Source organism: Leptodactylus fuscus, chromosome 6 (genome assembly GCF_031893055.1).
Source record: "Leptodactylus fuscus isolate aLepFus1 chromosome 6, aLepFus1.hap2, whole genome shotgun sequence".
NCBI lineage: Eukaryota > Metazoa > Chordata > Amphibia > Anura > Leptodactylidae > Leptodactylus > Leptodactylus fuscus.
Window position 1 is genome coordinate 11659131 of NC_134270.1, and position 16517 is coordinate 11675647.

Sequence of the window (16517 nt, forward strand, 5' to 3'; positions counted from 1 at the left end):
TCGCTTCTTTTTTCTGCTAGCAGAAAAAAAAAAAAGCTAGCAGTCTCCATAGACCACCATTGTATGGTGGAAGATTTTGAGGCGAAATCTGCTGTCAAAATCTGCCTCATTGCCCCCATGTGAACTAGCCCTTATACTTCTACCTTCTGCTCAATCCATTCTTGACTTTGACTCTAAAAACCGCAATAAAATCTGCAAAAAAAAAAAAAAAAGCTGTGTTTCCGTAAAGTGGGATCTTAGGCTAAGGCCCCGTGTTTTGGAAACACAGCTTTTTTTTGTTGCGGTTTTTTGAGCCAAAACCAAGAATGGCTGCAAAAGGAATGAGAAATATATAGGAAGTTCTTATACTTCTCCCTACTGATCAATCCACTCCTGGTTTTGGCTCAAAAAACCACAACAAAATCTGCAACAAAAAAAAAGCTGCATTTCCGCAATGTGGGGCCTTAGACTGGGTTCAGATGAGGTTTTTTGGGACGGATTTTGAAGCGGAATCCGCGTCAGAATCCGGCTCAAAAAAACCGCCTCCCATTAAAATCAATGGGCGCCGGTCTTTTCCTGCTCTGCCCTTTCATCAGGCAGATTCCGCGGCTGATTTAGCCACGGACATCCGCCTTGTAACACCTCCCTCCCGACTAGGCCCATTCATTTGGGCCTAACCCAGAGCGGAATCGGCATTCAGTCGCGGCTAGCCGTTTTTGTACCGGAATCTGAGGCGGCCTCTGCGTCAAATTCCGGTCCAAAAAACTCACGCGTGAACTTACCCTTAGAATGTGCAAATTCTCTGTTAAATTCCACACCGGCCAGTTGGTATTTTTCCATCTCCCAGTCATTACATTGGGAGTTCTCAGCGTGACAACTCAACATCTGTCTCCGCTAGGAGTGCGGAGCTGAATTTGAGTCAGAATCCGCCTCAAAATCATCTTCGAATTCCTCTGTGTGAACGTATCCATAACCATAAGAGGGGTTGCAAAGTAAACACAAGACATTACGTTCTTTGCAACCATCATCTCTCCATCGGAGATAGAGCCTAGTCACTTCTGAAAGTTTCAGGATTTAGCCTTATGGCCGTCAGATTCTCACAAAAAATAATTGTAAGTTTCTCCGCTAGTCGTCGGCCATTTAACTTCTGTTGTGGAGTTCCAGTTACCGCCAACAGCTCTGGACGTTGCATGTGACTAGTTTTGTAACGCAGTCCTTTTATTTTATGTCATCCGCATTAAAGTCTTCTAATTCTTTTCCTAATCTGTCTTGCAATCTAAACCACGTACCATTTGTCAGCAGGGAGATTTCTTTCTTGGCACTAGGGGAGCCATTTTTTTTTTTTTGCCTTTTGCATTGCACTTCGTTGCGATGCGTATGATTTCAGAGCTGGCTAGACGGACTGCCCTAGGTTTATTGACCCCTATTTAGAGAGACACCTTCTAACTTCCTACTTGGTGGGTGGACAGATATCTTGTCTGATCACGTCTACCACCGTACTGTGCTCGGACTCTCCCCACCCTAAACTTGCAGCCAATTTTTTGTATCTTGCTTGTGACCCTGCGAAGCTCGGAGCAGCAGCTGCTCTCACGATCAGTTGACCTGGTAAGATGAGCCTCTCTTGAACTGCAGTGGGCGTCTGCACTGGTCGTTTGCCTTACAGTGCGATGAGATGAGAGTCCCTTAAATAGATGGAAAGGCAGAGCTATAAAAAGGGGGGTTTTGTGTGCCGCCGCCGCCGCCGCTCTATGTGTGGAATTGGTCATCAGTATTCGGATCTGTGTTACAGGAGTTACGACCCCTAACAGTGGCTCGGGAATTCACCCCAAATTGTGGGAAAGGAGATCAAACCTGATTCTGCTCAAGTGGAAATAACTTAATTGACAGCGCTGGCGCTAAGTTCACCCACCGCGACCCCCGATCACGGCATCCTCAAAAAGATGAGGTACTACCCTTCCCACAGGACTTCACGTAGCCTGAGGTCGGCGCGGACTGTGCGGTTTCCAAACGATGTGCTTTTTCTGGATCATATACGACAGGGCGACCTGGAGCAAGTTGGGAGGTTTATACGAGCTCGAAAGGTGACGTTGGATTCGATCTACTTAACAGGTGAGGGGGTTGCGTCTTGTCGCGTATAAAGAAGGCCAGCTCATTTCCAGTCAAATCTCAGTTTTTGAGCAAGTAAGGAAAGGATGTACCCATAAGTAAAAATAGCCGGAGATGTTATGCGCCATGGCTCCCCGTCTCCTGGGACTTGTCCAGTCTTGGGCATATTTGCCAGGACCTCTCCACCAATGACAAGAGGGACAGTTGTTTATTTGCTGTTGTCGGGTTGCGTTGCTACAAAAAAAACACCTCACAATTTTTTATAATTCACCAAGCCCAATTCCGAAAATTTGAGTACGGTATGGTTATATAGTGCATTTTAAGAGTTTGCACCACTTTTGGATATAGTGTTTACTACTGATCCGGTAGCTCCAGAATTTTTGTGCTCATCAGTATACCTTGCAGTTTGCAAACCCCCCTCCATAGAATTACGGTATATAATATGCTATTTTGGCATCCCTCCATTTGACTTGCTCCTTTGTGGTGAAGAGCAATTGGGGGCTCTCAAATTTTATTCTAGTGATCGTTGGGGCTCAGCGATGACCCTTTTATACAATCCCCCAGAGCCCCCACAATCGCAGCAGGAAGATGGATCTCACTCTGCAGATATTTATCCCCATCGCCTGCAACCAAATTAAACCTATTGGATACTGGCAATCCATTTTAGGTTTAACAAGAATATGGAATCTGAGGGGTAAATGTTCTATTTTGGGGGAAATCATTCACTATGCATGGAGCTACAGTCTGAATGTGTTGAGTTCTCTTGTGGCCATGTGCATAGGTTTTTACTGCAATGTCCAATGCATTAGACTATAGCAGGGATAGAGAACCTTCAGCTGTGAAACTACAACTGCCAACATGCTCCATACACTTCCATAGAGTTTCAAGACAAGCAGAGCAAATATGCATGCTGGGAGTTGTAGTTTTGCAACAGCTGGAGAGCCGTACGTTCCCTACCCCTGGACTATAGGATGGTGGTGTAAGGAGCGTTTACACGTAGGATATAGACTCTATGCCTTGTGATGACACCATGTTTGGGGGCACATGGCTGCACATGGTATAGCTGCCCCTGTCGGATGTAAAAATATTCAAAAAGACTCTTCAATACAGCCCTCTCCTTCACAATACATGGATAATTGATGTATAAAATACCCAGTGCACTCCTTTATTATTCTTTTTGGCATATTCCTCCTATTCTCAGTCCCATTTCTATTCCTGTATATTGGCCACCAACTTCTCTAAACTACTCCATCCATAAATAGGCCGGAGTGTTTCAGACTACGATAAGCTTTGGAAGTCTGAGACACTCTGCGAACTGAAGGGTTGCTTAAAGGGATTGTCCAACATACTTTTTTTAATGTTTAATAAGGTTGCTGAAGGAGCTATAAACATAAAACAAAAAAATCATTACTCACCTCTCCTCGATCCTACGTTTCTCTTGGTGGGAGGTCTGGTGTTTGGTTTACAGTCAGCCATAGGCCAAAGCGGTGACCTCTTCACTTGCCGTTTGTGAAGAGGTCACCTCTGAGGCCCGTGATTGGCCACCGCAGGTACAAATAGGATGTCACTGCTAACGTCGTCGGGGAAACCTGTAAACCGAAGATTGGACCTGTTGCTGTTGGAGAATCGGGGAGAGGTGAGTAACGTTTTTTTTATAGGTTCATGGCCCCCTTAGCAGCACTGTTAAACAATAAAAATACATGTCACACAACCCCTTTAAAAGGAATTTTCCCCTATTCTATCTTTAAAATAGGTCTCCAATATTTAGCATATGGGGGTATGACACCAAGGACCCCACAGATCAGCTGACCGAAGCAGAATCGGGGTTCTACAGAGGTCATGTTATATTTTTTTATTGGTGACTTTACCTCTTTGGAGCAAAGTCTTATTTAAAGGGATTGTTCAGGGAGCTTTTGAATAGTTACTTACTACAGGGGTTTTAGGCAGCAAGCTTAGGGGTTCCGACTCAGGACCACATGTTTGGATGAAGCACGATTTTCACTTTACCATAGTCTGCCAGCCTCTATGGTGCAAGTAACTACCTGTAAAAGTGGGTGAGGAAGAGGAGGCAGAGTGACTTATCTAAGAGCTGCAGTTTCTTCATATGCCTAATTGTCGGACCCCAACAATCTGAGGACATATTGAGGATGGGTTATGAATATTTTAGTACTGGAAAATCCCTTTAAGTGTTACATATTACATTTTGGTGTTGAATATGAGAAAATTCTATGTAATATATGAAAAGAAGGGGTTGAATGTTTGCGGCTGACGCTAGTTTCCAATCCTCAGGTATGGGTGCTCTGCACGAAGCTGTCCTCTCTGGGAATCTAGAATGTGTGAAGCTGCTTGTGAAATACGGAGCAGACATAGAACAGAGGGATGAAAATGGCTGGACTCCCCTGCATATGGCATGTAGTGATGCACATCCGCACATTGCCAGGTAAAGTAACATCATGACTACGACTACATCTGCTAAACAACTACGTGAAGTTTGTTTGTGCAACTTATATATGGTTATAGCTACAGAAAAAACGGAGAAAATCTGCGATACATTTTATTACGTATCTTAGACGGGTTCTGAGTTATAGTCTATATTGTAACATAGTGCTATGTATGAATATTTTTGACAGACGCACCCCTAATAGAGTCAGAAGGGGACATATACAGTAAGGCTGGTCTCATACGACCGTAATTTAAGCCCGCAAATGGTCACATTACATTCAGTGCGGCCTCTTACACTACCGGATATTTTATCCGTGGTGTGCCGGGCCGTGACCGAGGTCCGCAAAGGCCGTGAATTCACAGCACTGCACGGACTCGCCCGTAGAACTCTATGGGTGCGTGCGGCAGTGCACGGACATCTGCGGAATGTCTATTTGCAGTAAAATAGTAGTGTTGCTGATCAGCAACTTGCGGAACGTAAAACCAATACGGTCGTGTAAGACCTTGGTATCCATGATTTTATTAGATTCAGTTTCACTTGACTGTGAGGCGATGGGGGGGTTGTCCAAGTAAATTTTTTACTCTTAAGACAAGTCATTAATATAATGTCAATGGGGATCTGACACCCAATCCCTGTTTTCTGAGCAGAGTAAGGATCCAGACGCAGGTGACTCTAAACCAGTGGTTCTTAACCTTGTTTGAGGTACCGAACCCACCAGTTTCATATGAATATTCACCGAACTCTTCTTTAGTGATATGATTTTTTTCCAAATTCAAGACATAGGTATATGTTTTTTTTTACTGGTACACAAATTGAACCGTGCATATGACCTAGAGTTCGATCGAACCCCGGTTAAGAACCACTGCTCTAAACCCTTTGCAATATCTGGGCCTATAATAGTGCAGAACCTGTTTTCTATTCTTTAATGTACATTTTTTTTCCTATCAGTACGTCTTTGTAGAATGGGAGGAAAATCCACACAAACACGGGGAGAACAAACTAACTCCTTGCAGATATTGTTCCTGGCGGGATTCAAACCCAGGACTCCGGCGGTGCAAGGCTGGAATCAGTGCTAATCATTGAGCCACCGTGTTGCCCCTGGAACCTATTTTCTGTTGGTACCTGGGTTTGCACCCTAGTCATAACAATGGGAAATGAGACACGTAAGAAGAAGAATTTTGAAGGCACCAAAAATTTGCACAATTTTTTTTTTTAACATTGCCTCAACAACCTGAAAGGGGGCGCAGTGAGAGGTGTGGCCCGGGATATTCTGGGAGGTCAAACCTCATTTCAGGAACTTCCAAGAAAGTTGTCAAGTATGGACAAGCTGATTACTAGGGACTCATTGCTTAACAATGGTGTGTTGTTAGTATGACCCTAGCAATAAGTTTGTCAGACTTGACCTAACTCTTCAGAATTGAGCTCAATTCACACTATGTTGAGAGCAAATGAGAACGTAACTTGGTAACAGTCAAGATACAGTGAGGTAGATGTAATACTGTACAAAGCAATATTTGCCCCTAGCAGCCAATCACAGCACGGCTTTCATTTTTCAAGAGTAGCTTATGAATTGAAAGCTGCACTGTGATTGCAAAAGCAGTTTCTCTTTCAGTTTGATAAATCTCTTGCTGTATTAATAAGATTTTTCTTTAAAAATAAAATAAATTGATTAAAAACCAAATTGTCGCCAAGTGTGTCATACACGTCAATTCCTAACTATAGGATTTGACTAGATCTACGGATGTGACATTTTACATTGTAATTCGGAGACTTTGCACGTAGAGTTATCAAATATAGCAATGGTATCAATTATAATCTAATGCGACAAGTGTATACGGAGGGATTCATTACAACCCGTGTAATGTGGGTGACACCTTCATAGGCTGCGGGAGGTGAGATCATATGTTAGGCTCCTTCTGCTGCATCACATGATAGTCTTCTGCTTAAGACCAGTCGTAGTTTCAAGAATAGGCTGTGCATACCTTTCTGCTTCTTAAAATGCCGGGTGCGATTCCTTCCCCCTTCTCCTATTCCTTCTCCAAGTCAATCACATGTTAATACAGAGTAGACATAGCTCCGGTTAGACAGTGCCCTCTAGTGAACGCCGTATACGTTTTCACTTGTCAAACCCTAAGATATATTTAAAGTATATACAGTATAAGATATATATTGGCAGGACTATCTAACTATCTATCTCATCCAATGACTAATGTCAGGTAAAGAAGAAGCGGGCTGCTCGATTTCGCTATGCCCAATCTTTTGGGGGTTTCTTTTTTGCCAGAGCTGGCAGCGCTTTACCATCCAGAACATACAAGATTATAGAAAATATACAAAAATACCTACGGTATATGTATGTGTGAATGCTCATCAGATGATGGCAGCGTAGTTTATAACCAATAATATAATAATAATAAATTTTGTTTATATAGCGCCAACATATTCCGCAACGCTGTACAATTTGTAGGGTTCAGATACAGACAGAAAGATACATTACAAAGAAAGTCATTTCACACAATGGGACTGAGGGCCCTGCTCACAAGAGCTTACAATCTATGAGGTAGAGGGGGTGACACAAGAGGTAGCAGGCGCGGCATTGCTTATACAGTAGTCAGACAATTTTGTAATAGAGGTGACTGTCATTACACAAACAAAACTTTATGAGCCATCACTAGTGGTGTCCTGTAACTTGTGGATGGAGCTTGGACAGATAAAGTTAGCCTGAAAAGACATATCATGTGGGGTAGTGTGGGAGCGGGGACAGAGGAGGGTTAAATTTTGGGGATTCTAATTATAGTATGGAAGGGTTTACATTAGGAATTGTGATCGGCCTCTCTGATAAGATGCGTCTTTAGTTTGCGTTTGAAACTGTAGAAATTGGGAGTTAATCTGATTGTCCGGGGTAGAGCATTCCAGAGAAGTGGTGCAGCTCGGGAGAAGTCTTGTATACGAGCGGGGGAGGTTCTGATAATAGAGGATGTAAGTGTTAGGTCATTGAGTGAACTGAGAGCACGGTTTGGGCGGTAGATAGAGATGAGGGAGGAAATGTATGGAGGGGCGGCATTATGGAGAGCCTTGTGGAGAAGGGTGATAACTTTATATTTTATTCTATAATGAATAGGCAGCCAGTGTAGTGACTGGCACAGACCAGAGGCGTCGCTGTAGCGTCTCGCCTGATAGATGAGCCTGGCCGCTGCATTCAGAATAGATTGTAGAGGGGAGAGTTTAGTGAGGGGAAGACCGATTAGTAAGGAGTTACAGTAGTCAAGGAGAGAATGAATCAGAGAGACAATAAGTGTCTTTAGTGTATCTCTGGTAAGGAAAGGGCGTATTCTGGAGATGTTTTTGAGGTGGAGGTGACATGAACGTGCGAGTGATTCAATATGAGGGGTGAAGGAAAGGTCTGCGTCAAACATGACCCCGAGGCAGCGGGCATACTGCCTAGGAGTTATAGTAAGGCCTGAGACTGCAATGGATATATCAGGGACAGATCTATTAGGGACAGATTATTTTGGATTTTATTATTTTGTACATCTCTGTGCAGCACTGTTGTTTTGATGCTGCCAAGGCTTGTTGTGGGAGGTATTATTAAGGTTAAGGATTACTATTCCCATAATACCTCTCCCCTCTCACAGGAAGTTCCTCTATTCACACCTGCCAGCATGCTTCCCTTTTACAGTTTATAAGGATGGCCTCTAATCATAGCTCTCTACATGCCGTCCTTGTACAGGTAGGGTTGTGCTGTAATTACTCTGTTTCTGCTTGGCTGTTCTGTTGCTTACTCTGCATTTTCATTAGCCCAGCATGTGAAACACAATCCTGCCAGAGAAGGAAGAGGAAGTTCCAAGGTGCAGCAGAGATAAAGAGGCATGTTCGATGTGCATTAGGGAAAACACATGTTAAAAGTATAGCTTAAAGGGATTCTACCTATGAAATTATTTTTTTTGGCGATCACACGTCAGAATAGCCTTTAGAAAGTCTATTTGTCTCTTACCTTTAGATGTGATCTCCGCTGCGCCGTTTCTTAGAAATACCGGTTTTTACCAGTATGCAAATAATTTCTCTTGCAGTGATGGGGGCGGGACCCAGCGCTAAAAATGTGATGGGGGCGTCCCCACTGCTGCTCGAGAACACACTCCAGCGACGCCTCTATCTTCGGCTGGATCCTCCCCTTCTTTCGTCGTCTTCCTTCTGCGTCACCTCCGACGCCTGCGCAGTTGGCTCTGCCAGTGAGACACTAGTAGAGCCGACTGCGCATGCTGGCTGGCGGCCATTTATGGGAGGTCGCTCTTGCTCTTGTAGTTCAATACAGGCATTTGCCAGCATTTGCTCTTGGAAGCATTATGGAAAAGACTACAGTTTCTATTACTCCTCTCACAAACATTTGCATGCAACTCTATAATAGTCCAGCTTGGGAAACACAATCTTTCTAGAGACAGAAAAGGAAGTGGGAGAATTAGAGGGCATTGAAGATAAGAGCCATTTGATATACATTTTTCCGGTACATCATTGAAAGGGAAGCTAACCACCTGTTAAGAGTTCTGATGCAGCCAGGAATTGCTGTAGGAGTTTTTACAGGTGTTTAGGAATACAATTCCCATAATTCTTCTTCCCTTACAAACAATGGCTCTATTTACAGCTGCATCACGCTGCTTTATTACTCTTTATAAGGTAGTATTGCAATTACTACCTTTTGTCTCTGTTATTCTGTTGTTCACTGACTCTTAGTTATCTGCTACCCAGCTTGGGAAACACAATCTTTCCAGAGACAGAGAAGGAGTGGGAAAGCTAGAGAGCAATGGAGATAAGAGACATGTGATACTGTATATATGTGTCAGGTACCTCAGGGAGAGGGAAGAGAAACACATGAGTTTTGAATTAGCTAGGGCTTGATGTAGGAGGCATTATGGATGCCCAGCTTGTGAAACACAATCCCACCAAAGAAGAAAGACATAGGGCCAGGGAGCAGTGGCGATAAGAGGCATGTGATGTACATGTGTCAGGTGCATCAGGGAGAGGGAAGATGGCCACATGTACAGGTACAGGATGTCACAGAAGAAAGACAGAAGCAAGAGAATGACCATGGACGTATGGAAGTATCTTCAGAGAATGTATTAGTGACTTATCTTACTTGAACATATTTTTAAACAAACAGCCATGTTCGTTTTCATAAATGTATGCACTAACCCGGTATCATGGCATCATTTTAAGAAGGGATTGTGATGATCCATTTAAAGTTCTCCGCCTAAATATAGTTACACAAAATTATGGTTAATGTGGGAGTGATAGCCAGAGAAATTCATGGTTTAAGTCCTGCCAAGCCATGTTGCCCTTGATCTGCCCTCGGGTTAAGTGGCAAATCTGCCTTGAGCCGAGTAATTTGAGACGCTAAGGATGTGCCTGAACGCCCCATTAACAGACTATGGTTGTAAAGCATGTCCCTAAAGACTGGGAATGAGCCAGCTGATCAGCTCAGTTGGATTGGCAGCAGAGAAGAGGAAAAGCAACTTGGCAGCAGCCATGCCAAGTCATTTCACTCCGACTGCAGTATTAGGGCACTCTATTTTAGGTCCAAGTAAGATTTGGATTATTGTTGCTGGGAGCAGGTGAAGAACCTCTTAAAAAAAAATGAACAGGTTATTCAGGGGGGGATAATATTAGAAATGGGGGAGAGTGGGTTCATATAATAAAATAAGCATTGCTTACCGGTTCCCCGACTACTGCCGTACTTGCTGGTTCTTCCCAATCACTGATGGAGGTGGCTCTCCATGATGACCAGTGATTGTCAGAGCCATCACGTCCAGTATGTTCAAGTGGGACCAAAAGAGCAGCGGGTGCCCCCAAAAAACATCAAAATAGCAGTGGTGGGGAATCGGCGAGGTGAATTTTTTTATTTTTTTTTAACCAATATGGTTGTGTCACCAGGAGCGGGCTAGAACCTGGGATGTGGGCATGGTATAGGCTTTTATTTTTATGTTATGGCTGCTAGAAAATCACATAACATGCGGACTGGAAGGGGAGCCACATCATGGCGGCTCCCATAGCTGTATACACATCACTCATCTAACACAATTATTGTCTGGCACAGGGGTAGGCAACCTTTGGCACTGCAGCTGTTGTAAAACTACAACTCCCAGCATGCATACTTGCTCTGCTGTTATTGGAACACCCATGGAAGTGAATGGAGCATGCTGGGAGTTGTAGTTTCACAGCAGCTGGAGAGCCAAAGGTTGCTGACCCCTGGTCTAGCAAAAGACTTCCAAATTTGAAGGGTACTTCTTTTTATTTCCTATAGGTTGTTGGTGGGTGAGTCCCAAGAATCATTGTCACTGGAGCGCCCATGGAACCGTCGGATATTATCTAACGTTTTCTTTCTGTCTCCACCCAGGTACCTACTTTCTCTCGGAGCGGAAAAAGATGTCGTGAACAGCGAGGGAGAGAAGCCATGCGAACTGATAGACTCTGACTGCGAGGAGCTGGTGCAGCTTTTCTCGACCAAGGATGGCGACTGACCAACCTTTGACCTGTACGCTGGCCCCGGCAGGGTGGCCAATTTTAATCTTTGCTGATCCTTTGAGGTGAGAGAATGCAGACTGCAGAGATTTTTCTTCCTGAGCTCTCACCTTCTCAATCTATCTCATGCCTGAGGAGTTTCATGTCCGGCTACGGTCACTCAAATACTGGACAAGATGGTGACGGGGCAACACTGATCTTTATCGCCAAATGGGAAGCCTGTTTGGATTCCGGGTGACCATCTGTGGACTTTTTACTGGTACAGAAGAGGCTGATCTTGGAGGTGCTAGAAAACAGGACAGATGACATTACTCTTCCTTGTGTACAGGGCTGTGTATGTTTGTGTTCGAAAGTGTCTTGGAATGTACATACTATGTATACTTATATATATATCTATAGATATAGATATATATATAGCCATGTGTTTAAATAGTCTGTGATGTCCTATTAAAAGAGCAGCTTCAGCATTGTATAGAGTATCTGGAAATGTACGCTGGCCATAGACATGAAGGGAACTATAGCCAACCTACTGTTAAGAGGTTAATACTTACCTGTAGAGATGAGCGAACACTGTTCGGATCAGCCGATCCGAAAAGCACGCTCCCATAGAAATGAATGGAAGAACCTGTGAACCTTTGCCGGTGGCCGGCCGGCGTCACAGGTGCTTCCATTCATTTCTATGGGAGCGTGCTGTTCGGATCGTCTGATCCGAACAGTGTTCGCTCATCTCTACTTACCTGTCATTTTCTAAAACTTTTGAGATGTCATTCAGGTGCTAAGACCCTCACTAATCGGTAAGAAGGGGCAGAAGCGCTCAGCTAAATACAGAGCCCCTCCATTTCTGATGTACCTGAATTTACTGAGAGAAGACCAAGCGGTGTAAAGGCTCATATGCATCTGTATTGGGTCTCCGAGGGGCACAGCGCTTTGCTGAACTCTTCTGCCCCTTAGTTTTAGCACCCCAGACTCCCACTCATCACAATTTATAACATGTCTAAAGTTTTACAAAAGGACAGATACACTTTAATATCTGGTCTAAGGTAATACCAGGGTTAAAGGGATTTTCTGGGTTAAAAATATCCTACGGATAGTTCTGATACATGGAGGTCCAACACCTGTGACCCCCACCGATCAGCTGTTTTTATAGCTGATATACAGAGAAAGGAGAAGGAAGCGGACAGCTCCGTTCTCTGTGTAGTGGCCAGATTAGGTACTGCAGATCAGCTCCCATTCACTTGAATGAGAACTAAACTGCAGTGACTCCGATCAGCCACTAAACTGAGAACGGAGCTATCTGCTTCCTGTTACAGTCACTATATATCAGCAGGTAAGAATGGCTGGCACCGGATGTTGGATCATCGCCAATCTGAACGTTCCTTAGAATACGTTATTGATATTTTTAGTCCCGATAACCCCTTTAATGTAATATTGGTGTTGCTTAGGATGGTTATAGGTTAACGCCTAATATTCCTGGTGCTCTAGGGTGCTGAAGGGGTTAATTTTATGATCTAGGCTGGCGGCAAATGGCTAAACTGTACATATAATTTAATTTTGATAGAAATAGATTTAGAATTCTGTAATAATTTTATAAAACATCTTCAGATTTGCTGTAAGACATCGCAAGGCCATAGTTCACCGATAAAATGTTTATGTCTTCAGCGGCCACCATAAGCTCCTCAAACTCAGGACTAGTATGTATGGGTATATACGGAGATCCCCTTAAGATAGGCTGCAGGTGGAAAGAATGTAATTTCTTAAAGGGATTATCTTTGGGCTACTTCCGTCAATCCCATAGACTCTTGTGCTCTATTTAGATTCCTCCAGAATGGGGCTTTAGATCCCTCCTCCCGTATTATAAATTTAACATGTGTCTTGTGGATAGGCTGGGTGGTTCACTCTCCTGAAAAGTTGGGTGGAAACGCACTACTTATAGGTCCATCTAGACCCTGCTGGGGTCCAAACTGGTAACATTCACCAATGTGGCCAACACATCAGACTTTCGGCATCCTATGATCGGTCATGAAAATACAGCTGATCCACCACACCAGAAATGGGTGATTTTGGCCATTCTGGCCGACGTCCAGACATCTAGATGACGCGAAAAGACTGCCAGATTTTTTTAGGCTGATGGCTGAAATGATCAATGGACCGATCATCAGACAACTTGCACAGATTCACCGAACGTTGCGAATGGTGATGGGATTGTATGACAAAATCTGATGTGTGTGGCCAGTGAACTGTGAACAACATCACATCTGCCAAAAGAAGATTGACAGTGTTGGATATTCACAATTCACAAATATCATTGTTTGGCATGATCATACAAAAACATCTAATATCAACCAATTTGCGCTTGGTAGGCCAAATCACCAACTCCAACCCCAACTTTTCTGTTGTTCCACAGCCCCTCTCTGACTCTTTCATAAATGGCTGACACCTATGATCAAAGTTCGGAAACGTTTTTCTGACTCCGACGCCACATCTCTGATTCCGATCCCCCATTCTTGTATTTTGTCCTCCGATTGGCCAGTTTAATTGAAAAATTTGATAATGGGATCGTTCGTGTGAACGCACGATGGCCGCCAAACCCCCCAAATGTGCATGGCCAGCTTTATTCGTCAAATGGCGGGCAAGGGTCGTATCTCGCCACTGTAGTAGTTTATGTCTTTGTGCTTATTTTGTAAAGTGCATAGTTCTAACATGTTATTTTATAATCAGAATTTACAAGTAATGACCCAAAAACCTGAAAAAAAAAACATCTGTTTGGTACAAGTATATCCTTTTTATTTTAATAAATCTGCCTATGTGTGCACCCTGCTGAATTCACAACAGAGTGAGAATATATATAATATTCAGTAATGTTACTGAAATCTGCATAGGTTATGGGTGGAACGCTAGTCTTTATCCCCTGTGTGTCCTCTGGGTGGAGAGATGACTAATTTATCAGGGGGCATGCATCTTAAAGGGATTATTCTGTCCCAAATTGATCCCGTCTGGTCACCTGACTGACTCTGCTCTACTCTAGGAACCTGCAGCAGGAGTAGAGCTGAGTCAGTGACATCACATAGAGCTGGAGCGGCAGTAATCATTGGGGTATATACAGTATGTTTGTAATAAAGCTTAGGGCAGGGCAGGGAATACACTGGTAACCTTTATAGTTCCCTACATGTCCCCTTTAAGGCTGGGTTCACACGGGGAGTCTGTATCTGCCTCAAAATCCTGACCAAAAAAGACGGCTCCCATTGAAATCAATGGGAGCCGGTCAGTTCTTTCTTCCGGGAGCCGTTTATTCCGGCTCCCGGAAAAAAGAACGGACATGCTCATTCTTTCAGGCGGATTCGCCTCACCACATCCACCTGAAGACACCTTCCTCCTGACCAGGCCCATTCATTTGGGCCTAATCCGGAGCGGAGTGCGCGACTAGATGCCGGTGCACTGCACTGGCATCCAGTCGTAGCTACCCATATTTTGGACCGGAACCTGAGACAGAGGCCGCCTCAGGTTCCGGTCCAAAACACCACGTGTAAACGTACCCTTATCGTTCCCTACATGTCCCCTTTAATAAATAAGACACATCTACTTCCTTACGTGCACCAGAAGGCGCCGGCATTGATTTGGGCCACAATGTAGGCCATTTTGTGGTGTAAATTTTGACAAATTTTCTGGCTCAGGAGATTGCACTCTTTTAACCGAAAAGTGTGTGGGATGCAAAGCATCAAAACTAACCATGCACCAAAAATTGAGAATTTTGTTACCCTGCAGTGAAGCCCAGATCCCTGTACAAAGGTTAAAGGGTTAATACACCCTGCAGGGATTCTCAATGACACGATCCCCAAACTATTCCTGAACTGGTGGTGGTAGCGCAACATAATGCAAGGTGTGGACAAGGACTAGCCAAGAGTTGTCAATCATAGACTGCAAGTAGGACCCCATTATAGTCTATGGGGTTCCGGGGGTAACTACTTTTTAAACAGATAGGGTAAGCAGACTCGAAGAACAGAAACCCGAACGCTAGAATAAACTTATGGTTAGTCAGGTAGATAACACTAGATGCAGAGAGAGAGAGAGGTCGAGGTCAGAGTTCGGTACAAAGTCAAGGTCAATGGCTAGAGGAGTCTGACCAGAGCCAGGGAACAAACTGAAGAAGGGTCAAAGACAAGGTCAGGAACTGGGTCTGAAATACACACTGACTCAGACATGGAGCAATACCTGCCTGGAAATAGCTTACCACCGGGAAGGGAGCAGGATCCTGACTGAACAGGTCTGACAAGCTCATCCACATCGAGATAAGGAAGGATTATCTATAGCACTACTGAAGCAGAACATAGACGGGAACCGGGGAACATGGATATATAAACTGTGGTCTGTAATGGTGACGTGTCACAGATGCCATGTCACTACTTGACACACCTAAAGATAATACAACTTATAAGATAGGTATATAAGGAGGTTCTGTATTGTTGTATATCTACAATGTTACATCTCCATCTCTGTGTACTATCACGCCGATGGCCACTACTAGAACACTATAACTATTATCTTCCCATATCGCGATCTTCCACTCATGCCTCCCCGTGCTGCACCCGTCGTCTGGAATGTTCTTCCTCAGTCAACCAATCTCACGAATCATGTGGACAGGAAAGTAGATTGTGAACTACATTTCCGTCTGCATGTTCCGTGCGGAAAGCACACAGACCCCATTATAGTCTATGGGGTCCGTGTGCTTTCACTGGACACTGCTTGTCAATGCATTCGGTAGTCCGTTCGGAGGGTCCCCGAACGGATTACCAAACGCAGATGTGAACCAGGCCTAACACTCTTTAAAGAGGAGCTTTCATGAGTTGGGGTACATGCGGTTTTATATACCGCCAAAAAGCCTGAATTCAGCGCACTGTCGGTTTTCACGATCTGTGCCCCAGGTAAAGAGCTATTGGTGCCGGTACCGTAACTCTTCACAGTCAGAAGGGCGTTCCTGACAGTCTGTCAGGAACGTCCTTCTTCACAGCAGTAATGTGAGAACGGGGAGGAACGCCCCCCCCCAATACTCATACATAGACGAGTACTATCAGGAGGGGAGGGAGGCGCTATGGCTGTTCGACACCTACCTCATCACTCCGACCTGATACCATTCCGTCTTGTTTGAAGGTCCATACACTAAGGAGTACACGGCACTTTGTTTCATTCAGATTGCTTCGTATCACAGAATAGTCGGGGCCTCTCTCGAATCTCCCGGCATCTTCAGATATCAGATGGGCGACTTGAACACTTAGGTTATGTTCACAAGCAGCAGATTCATTGCACAAATGGCTACCTATGAGTCTTATCATTTATCTGAATACTCTCACTTCCACGATAAGTACATGAATTTCTGCAAGACCAATGGGATAGTCGCAGAAAGGTCTACAACAATTCCGCCATGTAAATAACCCCTTACCGTAATTTACTGTCTCCTTATTTCTGGGGTTCTCAGGTTCCAGTT

At 44.2% G+C, this 16517-nt stretch overlaps 1 protein-coding gene across 1 annotated transcript; it reads left to right on the plus strand.

Annotated features, from left to right (window-relative positions):
* Nucleotides 1-1696: 1696 nt before the first annotated feature.
* PPP1R27 (protein phosphatase 1 regulatory subunit 27) lies at nt 1697-13867 on the plus strand. Its single transcript, XM_075279359.1, has 3 exons — nt 1697-2088; nt 4375-4525; nt 10914-13867. The coding sequence occupies exons 1-3, from the start codon at nt 1920-1922 to the stop codon at nt 11035-11037; spliced, it is 444 nt and encodes a 147-aa protein (XP_075135460.1). The 5' UTR covers nt 1697-1919; the 3' UTR covers nt 11038-13867.
* Nucleotides 13868-16517: the final 2650 nt, after the last annotated feature.